This window comes from Brassica napus, chromosome A3 (assembly GCF_020379485.1).
Source record: "Brassica napus cultivar Da-Ae chromosome A3, Da-Ae, whole genome shotgun sequence".
In the NCBI taxonomy this organism is placed as follows: domain Eukaryota; kingdom Viridiplantae; phylum Streptophyta; class Magnoliopsida; order Brassicales; family Brassicaceae; genus Brassica; species Brassica napus.
Genome location: NC_063436.1, coordinates 21,322,549 through 21,335,931, shown reverse-complemented (window position 1 = coordinate 21,335,931; position 13,383 = coordinate 21,322,549). Strand labels below are relative to the sequence as shown.

Here is a 13,383-nt window from a genome sequence, read left to right as displayed (position 1 = left end):
TAACTAATCAATACAAAAACTGTAGAATTTAAGTATTTGTTAATATTAATTCCATCAAATTAATCTGAGGCTTGCGGACCAGCTATCAAGTTGGTTGAGCAACAGATGAAGATCAAGAATTTGACTAGGACTATACTTTTGTATCATTTCCCATCCATTATTGTTTGTTTGAAATTTCGACTATACTTTTTATTTTTGCTACAACTCTCAAGTCTCATAACTCCAATCAAAAAGTATCAATACAGTAATGTAAGCTACAATCCAAATTAAAATAAAATAAAAACTGAAACAAAATATTTTGTTGAACCTAACTCCATCAACTTTTACCGTAGATATGTAGAGTTAAGATAATTTTGTAACAAGGTAAAATTGATGGTTTTGTTGAACCGCAACATTTTTAACGTTTCATGTTGAGAAAATGAGATTTAATGGACTAAAAGAAATTTTATTTTGAAAAATAATACATGGTGTGAGATTTACAATAGTAGTGAATAATGTGAATGTGGTAGTTATAGGTTGATGTAAAATAAAATACTAAACAAAACAAAATGAAGAGCCCACCAGCCACTCCTTCAAACGTGTCCTACCAACTCTCTTCTAGAAGCAATTAGGCCCACCTTCCACCTCCAACCTTCTCTATCTCTTCTCTCTCCTCTCTCCATAAAAGCCTTACAACAACTTCTTCAGAGACAAGAGCAGAACAAGAACAAGAAGAAGAAGAAGGAACCATGGGAAGATCTCCCTGCTGCGAGAAAGAACACATGAACAAAGGTGCTTGGACTAAAGAAGAAGACGAGAGACTCGTCTCTTACATCAAATCCCACGGCGAAGGCTGCTGGCGATCTCTCCCTAGAGCCGCCGGTCTCCTCCGTTGCGGCAAGAGCTGCCGTCTCCGGTGGATTAACTATCTCCGGCCTGATCTCAAAAGAGGAAACTTCACCCGCGACGAAGATGAAGTTATCATCAATCTTCATAGCCTCATTGGCAACAAGTAAGCAACCCCTCTTATTCATAGATTCTAAGATGCTCTGTTTTCTTTAAAGCTTATGCTCTGTTTTCCGAAGCTTATGTTCTGTTTTTTATTTCTCATCAGGTGGTCTTTAATTGCGGCGAGATTGCCTGGAAGAACAGATAACGAGATAAAGAATTACTGGAACACGCATATAAAGAGGAAACTCTTGAGTAAAGGGATTGATCCCAACACTCACAGATCGATCAACGCAGGGAAAGTTTCTGATTCGAAGAAAACAGAGGACCAAGTTGTAAAAGATGTTTCTTTTGGGTCTCTGTTTGATAAAACAGAAAAGTCCGAGGAGCAGAAGCAAAATAAAAAACAAAAGCAGAATCTAATCAATGGGTTAGTTTGCAAAGAAGAGAGGGTTGAGCATCACCCAGCTGTTGTTGTTCAAGAAATTTTTTGCCCAAATTTGAATCTCGAGCTTAGGATCAGTCCACCATGGCACAACAAGAATCATGATGATCATACAAGAGAGAAATCTATTAACTACACTGCATCCCGTCTTTACGTGCAAAACGGCATGGAGTCTAGTAGTGATACTGCAAAATGTCAAACAGAGGATAGCAGTAGCATTAGCCATTCTTCACTTGACATTAGTAGTATTAGCAGCGTTGGTTATGACTTCTTGGGTTTGAATACGAGGTTTATGGATTTACGGAGCTTGGAAATGAACTAAACAAAAAACAAAAAATAAAGTTGTAGATCTGATACTGCCTACTCTTAATCTCGCTTTTACTTTATTTTAATGGTTTTCCTAATCTTTGTACATAAACTTAAAAATATTATGATCAAATGTATCGCCGTCTCATTTGATAATGCAGACATATTAATCAAGTTTGAATTCAGTGTTTTTTTTATTTAATAGAATTTGTTAATGGTTTTTGGAATTAATTTATGCTTATTTCTTGTGTTTAGTGAACAAGAAAAAAAGTGATTTTGTATTCGGTTTTTTTTTTTGTAACTCAAAGATTGAAGAGAGGGAAGAGGATAACTATACTAAGAATCTCGGTCGGGCTCAGAATCCTTTCTCAATCTCATGAGAACATGTACATTTAGACCTACAGTTTCCTGTGATACGGATAGAAGTGGTTGGATGGTACATGTTTATATCTATTATTACAAATTTACAATATTACATACTTTAAGTGATAAGTTATATGCGGATGATAAATTGTATCATTGTATGAGGATGAGACGTGTGATAACGATAGAAGTAGTTGAATAGTACATGTTCACATTCATCACATACTTTAAAGACTTTTCATTGATCCCAATATGAGATTTCCGTTGGGTTATTTTTTAGCTGAATAACATCCACTCTTCAAAATAGTAGTTTACACTTACAGTGTAAACTTTACACTAAACAAAAGCTCACTAACCAAAACGAATCTACTTAGAACACATGATTAATGGGAGGTTATTAGGATAGGGTTCTTAGCGGAATATATGAAACCGTCTCTTAACTTTTAATAACTAAAAAAATTAATAACCGACTCTTAAATATTTTATGAAAATATTTGAAAATCAGAGTGGTTCACGTAGATACTGTAGGACACTGGAATACACAGAATCAAGGCACAATATGTTAATCTAGATCCCACGAACTGGTTGGTTAAGGATTGTGGGAGATGTCTATTTAGACTTGCATGTCCATTTATTATAACAATATGTTCAAATCAGAATGTGCATTAGCGGTAAATAACGAATATATATGATGATTGGGCAAATATGCAAATTTAATATATTTTGGGCAGTAATCGTAAAGTTGGCAAACAACGAGACTAGTCGCACGACTCAGTATATGAACTCGAGTTTGACAAAATAAGAATTCAAAGAAATCTTTGTTTGCTCACTTTGTAAATTGTAAATGGACATGTTACTTCGTGTTTCAAACCTATAATAAATTGGCTGTTACAATATAACTAGACTTTTTGTTGTTGTTGTTGTTGTTGAACTGTTAAATTCATCTGGGTCACCGCAAATAAGACATGCCTGAGACATTCCAACTCCTCATACCATCCCATGTTGATATTATGTTTCGAATGACGAAGGCCTAACAGATATGGCTTCATCAAACCAAACAATCCGATGTCAAGAAACCCAAGACTTTACAATACAAATTTGATCTCAGTTATGTTCAGTAAGGATTCTGCTTTCATAGTGATCCTGATTTTGCTTCCAAAGGAGGCAATCAGAGCCTGCATCTCAATTAGGAATTGGCGGTTTGTCGACGTTAATGAATCAAGACTGAAAAGTCTGATTCTTGCTCCTGCGAAACTTCCAATGGGTTCCGTCAACAACATCTACAACCTTTGCATTTCTTAGCACTCCTAGTTGTCAAGGTCCATTTGCTCCTGTGAGATTTATCAGAGGGCCTAGTTTCGTCAAGTTATCTGACCAGAAATGAGTTGTTAAACCGTCTCCTATCTTTGTTTTTACAAAACTAAAATTCTGAGTACAGAGCTTGAGAAGTTTTCTCCACACCCACGAGTCTCAAGTTATTTTCTCAGGGACTCCCATAAGGATATATCTTGTAAAAGATAGTTACTCGTCCAGGCAACCCAAATTAAATAGATGAGGTGTTATTAAAGTTTCCAAATGAGTTTTAAAGCCAAAACTCGGGAAGCATCACTGAGTTTCCTTATTCCCAATCCTCATTCTCTTTATGGTACGGTTAGGTCATCCCACTCAATGTTCCCCCGAGTGGTGAGATTAGGACTTCCTGACCATAAGAAGGCAGCGCACACATTTTCTCTATTGTTGCAAAGCAACTGTTTGAGAGTCGAAAAGCAGAACTCCAAAGGTTCATAACACTTGAGATCAATGTATGAATAAGTTGGAGCCTTCCAGCGTATGAAAGAGTCTTAGCCGACCTGTTCAGTAAGCGAGTTTAAATCCTGTCAACCACAGGTTCATAATCAGTCTTGTCAAGCTCATCTTTGTTAGCGAGAGGCCAATGTATCGAATGGGAAGCTGATCAGTCTCCAATATAGCATATGGAGAATTTCCTTCATTCTGTTGGACAAAATTCTCGCTATAATATTATAGATTGTGCTACAACATGCTATGGGCATGTAATCTTTCATCCTTTGTGGGTCAACCTTTTTCGGTATAAGAACTAGACTTATTATTATTTCAATGTCAAAGTTAGAAGCATTGCTTGAGATTGTAAGTGGAAGTGTATTCTTCTAATATTACTTTAGATTTTTTATCTAATAAAATTAGACTTTTTTACATCAAACGATTCTTTTTTTATTCAAACTTGAGATGGTATAGAGAACCAAACCGAAATAAAACAAACAACATAACAAAGTTCCCTGTGGAACGATCAAGCATTCTAGCTAAAGAATCATATATTGCATTATATGCCTACGAAGAACATATGAAATCTTGAATGCTTAGATTTATCTTTAAAGAATATCTATCTCTTTCAGCTCCGTTGAAAATTAGCCAGCATGAAGCTCATTAATCATTGTGATCATGTCCTTCTATGATTGTTATCATTTTGTTTATAATTTTAGGATGACACTAGATATTATAGTAAGCAGATTCAATAAACATCATTGAAATTTTTCAGTACTATTATTTGATAAATTATTTTGCTGATTTGTCATATTTTTCATAAATTTAGTTTTAATCATAAGTCTTAACAATGAATATTTTTAAAAATACCCTATTTAAGTTTTTGAATTTTGGAAAATATATTGTCTTTATATAAATTTGAAAACTAATCTTGTTCATATGTGATATGAAAATTTTAACTCAAATTTTAATAAATAAAATAAAATGTAAATTATTAATATTCTTATTAATTTATTTTAGATAAGATAATGATTATTATTATTAAACATACTTAAACTTATAATTGCATAAGTTTTGCTGATTTTTCATATTTTCTATAAATTTAATTTTAATCATTAGTTTTTATAAGCTATATATATATATCATTAAATTTGGGATTAAGCTTTTAATGTCACTGAGATTATTTTTAATCCACAATTAGAATAATTGATTGATTTTAAATCTAGATTGTCTAATGATGGTTTGGTTATTATTAAAGAAGATTTCGATTAAAAATTTATCTCTCTTAAAAAACAGAATTTAATACATTAATTTTCAATATTATGAAGTTAGGTAATTTTTAATATAAATTTAATTTTTTTATCTAATAAAATTTGGATTTAAAAGAAAGTAACATTTAAAGATGTATATATATATATATATATATATATATATATATATATATATTACTTCGTAAAGGTGCAGACCCGCACCTAATTAAAAATAAAATAAACATGATATTATTGGAAGACATTGCTTTTTGGAAAATTTTAGAAAAACATAATTTATATCTAGTTTACAGAATAAATGATAGAAAATAAATATAACAAATCCTTGATAATTTATATCTCTTAAAGAACATAATTTTTAGTATTAATATTAAAGAAGATTTCGATTAAAATTTTATACCTCTTATAGAACATAATTTAGTACATTAATTGTCAATATTATGAAGTTGGGTAATTTTTAATATTAATTTAATTTTAGAAAAACATAATTCATATCTAGTTTACAGAATAAACTAGATTTTGACCCGCGCTTTCAAAGCGCGGGTTTTTACGTTATAATCAAAATTAGATATGAATTAGTATTTTACGTTTGTTATATATTTATATGTTATAAAGTTGTATTATATCGAATAATTTTTTAAAAGAAATTATTTAATTTATGAATTAGCTTATTTGAGATTTTAAAAGTACACTTTTTATTATAACTCTCTCTTAGGTATGAAATACACGAATCGAAACTGATACGAAATAGATGTTCGAGTCTGGGATCAGGAAAAAATACGTCTTGGATTCTTTTGGACCTATGGGTCTCTCTTTGAGTACGGATACTCAAAGTACTCAAAAAATTTGTTTTTTGTATATTAGGCATATTTAGGTATTTCAGATATGTTTTCAGTATATGAGTATTTTTTATTAGTTCATGGCCCGTGCTTTTGGTTCTAGTTTCAGGTTTTGAATAAATTTTTAATATTCGAATAAAAATTAGGATTTTTGGTTCCTCGAGTAAGAATTCCGATAAATTTTGGGTTTTGGATTTTTTTGTGTTTCGGATTTTACGAAGGAGTTTTGAGTCTTTTTAGTCCTACATACCTGAATCGGATCCATACCTATTATGTACTCAAATTACAGTATTTTATATGTATTTGAATTATATATTCAAATTGATCTGAATCCAAAAGGAACCTATCCAAACCTGAACCAATTTTTTTTCAAATATTTAGTTGCATCCAAATATCAAGGATCCGAATAAATTGAACCCGAAAAGAATTGATTTATACCTGACTCGAAGACCCGAATGTCCAAATCCATCTTTCATTATATTAAGATATTTTTAGGGTTTTTAATAAATTTAAACTTATCTTAAATCAAAAATTATTATCACAAAATAGTTTTATAAAAAAAATTAACATAATATATAATTGTGTTTTGACAAAAGGTTTACTAAAGTATTTTTTATCTAATTTGATTTTGTAAATATTTTGAATTATATAAATAAAGAAATAGTATCACGAATGCTATTTTTATGTATGGTTATTTATATAAGGTCAAAATATATATCGCATATCATTAACTTTTTTAGATTTTTTCCATACGTATGAATTGAATAATAATACATTCAAATATTGAGATGTGTATAAAGGTACGTTAAATGCTAAAATGTCGGAGGATATAATGCTAGGCATGTGAGGCACTATTATGTTATAAACAAAATCTTAGTTTGAGATAGATATAAACCAATTAAGTGGGGCTTATTAATTAAGGTAATATAATGGCTAACAAACAAAATTGAAAGAGTCCAACAACTTTGTTCAAATAGATTTTTTTACAATGTTTTCCTTTTAATAGTAAAGATGATAGAAAAGAAATATAACAAATCCTTGATAATTTGTAGCAATCTACCAAAAGAAAGTATGATCTAAATAGTATATATATTTAGAGAATTAACATAATTTTAAAATGTATCAACTTTAAAAATCCTTAGAATCTACCTAAATCAACTTCACAATAACCGGAAAAAATAATTTGGAAAACAAATAAATGAAAGACACCTGTCCCTCAAGCCAGAAAATAAAGTCTATAAATACATTCTTCCTAAGCGTCTAGGGTTTTCACCGTTCTCCATTTCTCATTTTTAACTCGTTAGTCTCATATCCTCCATGGACAATAAGTCGGTCACCCCTGCTGAAGCAGATCCTACTGTGATCGAGGCAACAACGCATCTAGAGGAAGTTCGTAGAGAGCAGAAAGATGATTTGGAGAAACATAAGAAAGACATGGATGAGAAGAAAGTATCTGATGTGATGGAGATATTGCAAGGATTGTCCGATCGTCTGAAGACGATCGAAGAAAAGATGGATTGTCGTCTTCAAAAGATGGAAGAAAGGATGGATTTGTTGATATCATCGATTAGTGAAAAAGCCGAGGCAGATAACATGTCTATCGATGAATCCTCTTTTGGCCAGGAATCTGATCAAAGGTATAGTAATGACCATTTTGGTCGTTTTTCAGATGGTCCTGGTCAGGAGCGTTATGATCGGTTTTTATTTGGTCCTGGTCGTGGTCAGGAGACCTTTGACCGTTTTGGTCGTGTTTCCGGTGGTCCTGGTCAGGAGACCGATGACCGTTTTGGTCGTTTCTTCAATGGTGGTGGTCAGTATAGCGATGACCGTTTACTTCGTTTCTTCATCGGACGTGGTCGTGGTCTTAATGTTGGTGGTCGTTTTGCCGGCGGGCGTTGTGGCGGCCAAGGCTACTGTGGCCATTGTTGAGGTTATGGTGAGGGAGGAGAAGAGACCTATTTTTCCTGCTCAGATACGGCGACTATCTTCGACGTTTTAGGAGTGGAAAGCTTTTTTTCTTCAAATCTGTTTGGTATCTTTAGCTTTTGATACATTATCACCTTTTCAGTAGTTCATTTTCTTCTTAAATTAAAGTAGTTCGGCTTCTTGTTATGCGAATATTTATGTTTTTTTGTAAGATTTGTAAAGCAACCTCAGTTTTCGTGTTAAAGATATAAAAAATATATAAAGATTTCAATTTGTGAGTTTGGTAGAGCACAATGCACATGTTAGCTTCAGTCATCATAGAACTAACCACAATTTCATACGTTCCATATTCTGATATTGTCTCCGAGATCATCTCAAGTAACTTGAGTAATAAAGTAGCTGTTTGATGTAAAAAAACAATCCCTTCATTACCCAAATCCATATTAACTTTGGACCCTACATTAGTCCCTCCTAAATATAAATGAACAAGCAATGACGTATGACCTGTATCTAGAGACAAGAATTGTTGCGGAAGAAACTAACTAACTAACTTTGAGAGACGACCATAACTGGAACCAAACATCTGCCTTAAAACTTCACTAGTGGGCTACTGTCGTTAAAAGAGATGAAACACTTTCAAAGACGAGCAAGCCAATAATCCAGCTGTGTTCGTAACTGAAGTTTTGTCTGGGCGGAAGCTAAACTTTACTGCGAGCTTCTAAGTACCATCTAAAACGGGACTCAGTTCCAGACTTCCAGGTAACTCCATTATCGATATTGAACTCTCGCAGGAAGAACAAAGAAACGGGTCAAAATTCAAAGACTGTTCTTATGTCGATTAGTGAAAACCAGATTGGTTAATTAATGGGTTTAAGGAGACAACAGAAAAGGCCGTACATTAATTTAAATAATCCATACATTTTATTATAACTTGGTGTTCTAAAGAATACATGAATTGATATCCAAGAAAATCACAAGCACAAGTACATAGCTTACGAAATATCTTTAAGCAACCAGACTGTTTATAATGTACATGTGATGAAGTGACCAATAAAAGCACAATTCTTACTGGTAAAAGCATTGTGTTTCTCAAAGACTCTGGTAACAATGTAATTATATGATAGTGCAGCAACACTATCAACTCTGTTTAGCACTCGAGGAAGTAGATGTTGTCATGAACGATTCACCACACCCGCATTGACCTTGCGAGTTAGGATTGATGAACACGAACTCTGATCTGCATTTAAACACAAAACAAAAGTTAACACCGCTCTAAAATTTGTAAAGAGAAATATATAAACAGACATTGGATTTGTTAAATGTGACAAAAGTTTGCAAACCTTAGTTTATCATCTATAAAGTCCATCTTGGTGCCAATCACATGCATCAATGCCTTGGGCTCCACAAGGATCCTCACACCTTTTTCTTCCACCAGCTCATCAAATTTCCCTTTCTCATCTGATACAATACTTATGGAGCTCAGTATATAAACAACGGCTCAAAGACCCACAATCAACAGCATGTAAACATAGCTAGAAAATTCTTGTTCTGGAACAACGAAAAGCAAAGAGGCAAGCATCTATAAATTAACTTAAAAGGTGAAACTATGTATTCAACTACTTTCCCCTCAGGAAACAAGGAGGTTTTCTTCACTGATCAAATTTGAGAACACAAAATGTAACGGATGTACTAAACTTGAATGTTATACTCTAATCTAGACACTTCAAGACTAGAAACATCTGCCAAAACTAGATAGCTCTCTGTAATGGTAACATAGCAACATATGGCTTTCACATGGACAGAGCTAAGAACCAAAGGAGGCGAACATACAGAGACTTTAAAGGAACCTATAGTGTAAATCATTCTCAAGTCTCAAAACTTATATACCAAGGTATGTAATAAAACGAGATGAATAGCCAAGGTAACATCTCATAAGCCCAAGATTAAATATACAAAGCAATGCATATGGGTTCTACATAGATGAGCTAACACACATAAGCAGTTCACTAAATCTCAATTTGACCAAGCCTCCTAGTGTCTAAATCTCAAAGACATGGATAAGAACAAAACATAGCAAGGTTGGGTTTTTTTCAGCAACCCAAGATTGAAACTTGGCAATAAGAGTTTGTTTACCGGCGTAATTGAGTGTGTATGATAAACCGTTGCATCCTCTGGCTTTAACGCCCAATCGGAGGAAAGGTTTCTGCCTCTGCTGCAAGAGATGATGAACCCTAGATGCTGCTTCGTCCGTCAACGTTAACACCTGCTTCCTTATCGCCGGTCCTACCCTCGCTGCTGCAGCCGCTAAAACTCGAGAAGCCTTCATCGAATCGAACCCTTCGAAGAAACTATAGGTTCACGGGTTGTTGGATGATTTATGAAGAAGAATAAAATCTCAGAGCTAGAAAATGTCTCCTTTCGTTAGAAAATGAGACAAGAGACTAGTAGTTAATAATTCGGTTCGATAACGGGTTTTTTGGGTTTTGAGTATGTAGTTCGGTTATTGGAAAAGGAAACTAATAAATTTAAAATAAAATAAAAACCGGTTCGGTTCGGTTAGTTGTAAATTTAGTTTGGTTAGCAAGGAGTGCATCAGGTGTGCCCGTTTTAGATTTGACTTTATAGGTCCCACCCACTCAAGTTTTATAGAATTTCAAGTCGGGTTTACTTTGGAATTGCGGTGTCAAAAATGAGCTACAAGCTAGCTCGGTTCATCTCGATTTTTCATGAGCATAAATTTTATTTTTAGATTTATTGAATAACTGAATTTAAACGATCTTTAATGAACATGAATCAACTCATGAGCTTAGTCATATTTATACTTAAAATTATATATATTTATATATATCATATGTAAATAAGATAATTTATATATTATCATATTTATCTTCTAAAATTAAATGTAAAACCAAAAATTTAGATATATATACAAAATGTAAAAGAAATTTTTATATACTCATCATCTATCTTTAAATTTAGATGTAAAACAAAATATTCCTAAAAGACAATTTAAAAATTACTCGTAGTTATCTTACTTAATATTTTGCTTTACATTTAAATTTTATAAAACACAAATAAGTAATATAAAAATCATACTTTTAATATTTTAAAACTTAATAAAACTTATTTTAATATTTTATTTTATGATAATTATTTTTTTTATATTAGATCGCGAGCTAGTTCATTTAGCTCATGATCTTGATGATCTGAGTTTGAATTTACATATTGAAGTTCATGTAATAAAAGTTGAGTTGAGCTAACTCATGAAAGATCTGAACTCACTATAAACTGAGCTGAGTTGAGCGAGATATCTAATTTTGACACCCCTATTTTAAAACACTTCAGGTTCGGTCCAGTTCTAGTAATCTCAATGAATATTCATTCTAGAATCGAAAACTTTTGGGTTCGGTTCCAAACCGAAATAACCTAACAACCCAAAACTAAATAATGAAACAAAATTGCATATCAAACCTCAGTCATACGAAATTTAAATTCTCATAAAAGATTCACCAACCAACTATAGAAAGTAAGATTCAAACTGCTTAAAATAATGTTGTTAACGTTTCTTTATATGATTCTTAGAACCATTATACATGGTTGAGTGATAAGGCATTGAACATAGTATACGGGAACACACTCGGCCTTCCCTTCTATGTAAGTGTGTGAATCCCATATATAATGATAATTTAAATCCCCATGCTGTAACAAAATTAACAATCATCAAAGTAATTTTCAATCACAGACACATGATTAATCGATAGAAAGTTGCTTGTGTGAACCGAACAAAAAAAAGAAGTAAAGCAAATAAACATGAGTGGACATGACATAACAGAAACAACGATTCAAAGGCTTTATCTGCGAACGGTTTCTTAGTCTCAGACGGAGGAAACGGTAAGAATTCAAGATCTAGAGTATCTAGTTTGACGTTGACAAAAAAAAAAAGAGTATCCAGTTTGTAAAGTAACGAAGGCTTGATGTTTTATGTGGAGGTTTGATATAGGGTTCTTATACAATTACAAACCTAGTTACTTGTTACATTGACTAAAACAGATGCTGCCTGGGAAAAATCCACGAATCGGTCTTGGCTGGCATATCAGCTCCATCCCGCCCATGACAAGCAAAGATCGACTACAAATAATATAAGAAATTTGAACTACTCCACTTACCGACAAGTTTTAAATTAGAAGTCTATAAAACTTAGCAATATGTTAAAGAACATGTTTGGGCCTGAACTTATCATTAGTTCACAATTTCCTTAACAACTTTGACCATCTGAGTTAACTCATCCCCAACAAATTGGCCTTAAATTGTTTGTAAATGTACCGACTTCAAGTTGATGTCTGATTAATTTCTACCGAGAATCTCTGAGTACACCATTGGGAATAATTTCTATCTTGATATTTGATTAATTAATTAGCCCAACGTCTAAATTTTTGAAACGTCATTAAAAAGAAAACTCACATTTTGTTTGGGTACCACGAACGTCATCAAAGGGATTATACCTTAGATGCCAAACAAAAAAGAAAAACAAAAGATTTTACCAAAAAAAAAAAAAAAAAAAAAACAAAAGAAAGAAGTTGACTAATGTCGACGCCAATAAGGTAGACAATCTAATCTCTTCATAAATCACTGTTCTATAATTATCAGCTTTGCCAACTGTACGGTTGTCTATTTCTGCTTTCAACATCCCAATAATTATTCCCTTCACATTATAAAAAAAGTCACGTACGTATTTTGTCTTTTTTAAAAAGAGACTAATCTATGGATCATCTAATATGGCCATGATTTGGTCTTGAACCAACTATTGAAATTTTTTATTGTAGATCTATGAAAAAGACTCCTCATCTCACTGATGTAAACGTAATTATTTTTTTTGTCAGCAAACGTAATTATATTATGATATACTAGGGTCGGTCCGCGCTTCGCGCGAGATTATTATTTTTGGTTTGTATTAAGATGTGCTATTTTATTAATTTAAGTACAGTTAATTTATTTGTAAGTAATTTTATTTTATTTTGTTTTTTTTTGCTATACGACATAATCATGAATAAGTTGTATGCTTTTTGAGGTTTTCACCGGCTCTAATATCTATACTATACTAAAAGGGGGATATAAGCCATGGAGAGGGTGTCCACATAGGATAGAAAAATCAACCAATCAGAGAATCCAAAATTGCCATGTCATCTCATTTATTTTTCGTAAAAATAAAAAAACAATGCAAAGGTGAGAATCAAACCCGGGTTAGTATGATATATATATAGGACATTTACCACTAAGCCATTGAAACTTTCTTGGACACATATACAAGAACCACTAAGTATATAATCACAAACTCTTATGTACATTTACAATAATATGAATTCAACTTTCAAAACTCCGATACTTTGTTTTGTAAAAAAAAAATAAGTAAGTGACTAAGCTAATATATTCTTAGAAAGTGTGAGAACGTTGACAAATATGAAAAAACATAGATTTTTGTTTTCGTGACAAAGTTAAGAATTTTGTAAAAGTAAGTTTAACATATAAATTT

General features: G+C 32.5%; 2 protein-coding genes across 2 annotated transcripts; one reads left to right on the top strand and one right to left on the bottom strand.

Moving 5' to 3' along the window:
* The first annotated feature begins 656 nt into the window (after positions 1–656).
* On the top strand, positions 657–1,873 carry LOC106439835 (transcription factor MYB7-like). Its single transcript, XM_013881368.3, has 2 exons — positions 657–991; positions 1,094–1,873. Exons 1-2 carry the CDS (start codon positions 729–731, stop codon positions 1,692–1,694), a joined length of 864 nt encoding a protein of 287 aa, XP_013736822.2. The 5' UTR covers positions 657–728; the 3' UTR covers positions 1,695–1,873.
* A 6,878-nt stretch (positions 1,874–8,751) lies between these two features.
* LOC106444248 (iron-sulfur assembly protein IscA-like 1, mitochondrial) lies at positions 8,752–10,346 on the bottom strand. Its single transcript, XM_013885744.3, has 3 exons — positions 9,987–10,346; positions 9,194–9,311; positions 8,752–9,090 (listed from the first exon to the last, which is right to left on the bottom strand). Exons 1-3 carry the CDS (start codon positions 10,177–10,179, stop codon positions 8,991–8,993), a joined length of 411 nt encoding a protein of 136 aa, XP_013741198.1. The 5' UTR covers positions 10,180–10,346; the 3' UTR covers positions 8,752–8,990.
* Positions 10,347–13,383: the final 3,037 nt, after the last annotated feature.

Coding starts and splice junctions, on each gene's coding strand:
- LOC106439835 (XM_013881368.3), top strand. CDS start 729: ATGGGAAGATCTCCCTGCTGCGAGAAAGAACACATGAACAAAGGTGCT. Junction 992..1,093: donor CATAGCCTCATTGGCAACAA/GTAAGCAACCCC, acceptor ATTTCTCATCAG/GTGGTCTTTAATTGCGGCGA.
- LOC106444248 (XM_013885744.3), bottom strand. CDS start 10,179: ATGAAGGCTTCTCGAGTTTTAGCGGCTGCAGCAGCGAGGGTAGGACCG. Junction 9,312..9,986: donor ATACACACTCAATTACGCCG/GTAAACAAACTC, acceptor GTATTGTATCAG/ATGAGAAAGGGAAATTTGAT. Junction 9,091..9,193: donor TTTATAGATGATAAACTAAG/GTTTGCAAACTT, acceptor GTTTAAATGCAG/ATCAGAGTTCGTGTTCATCA.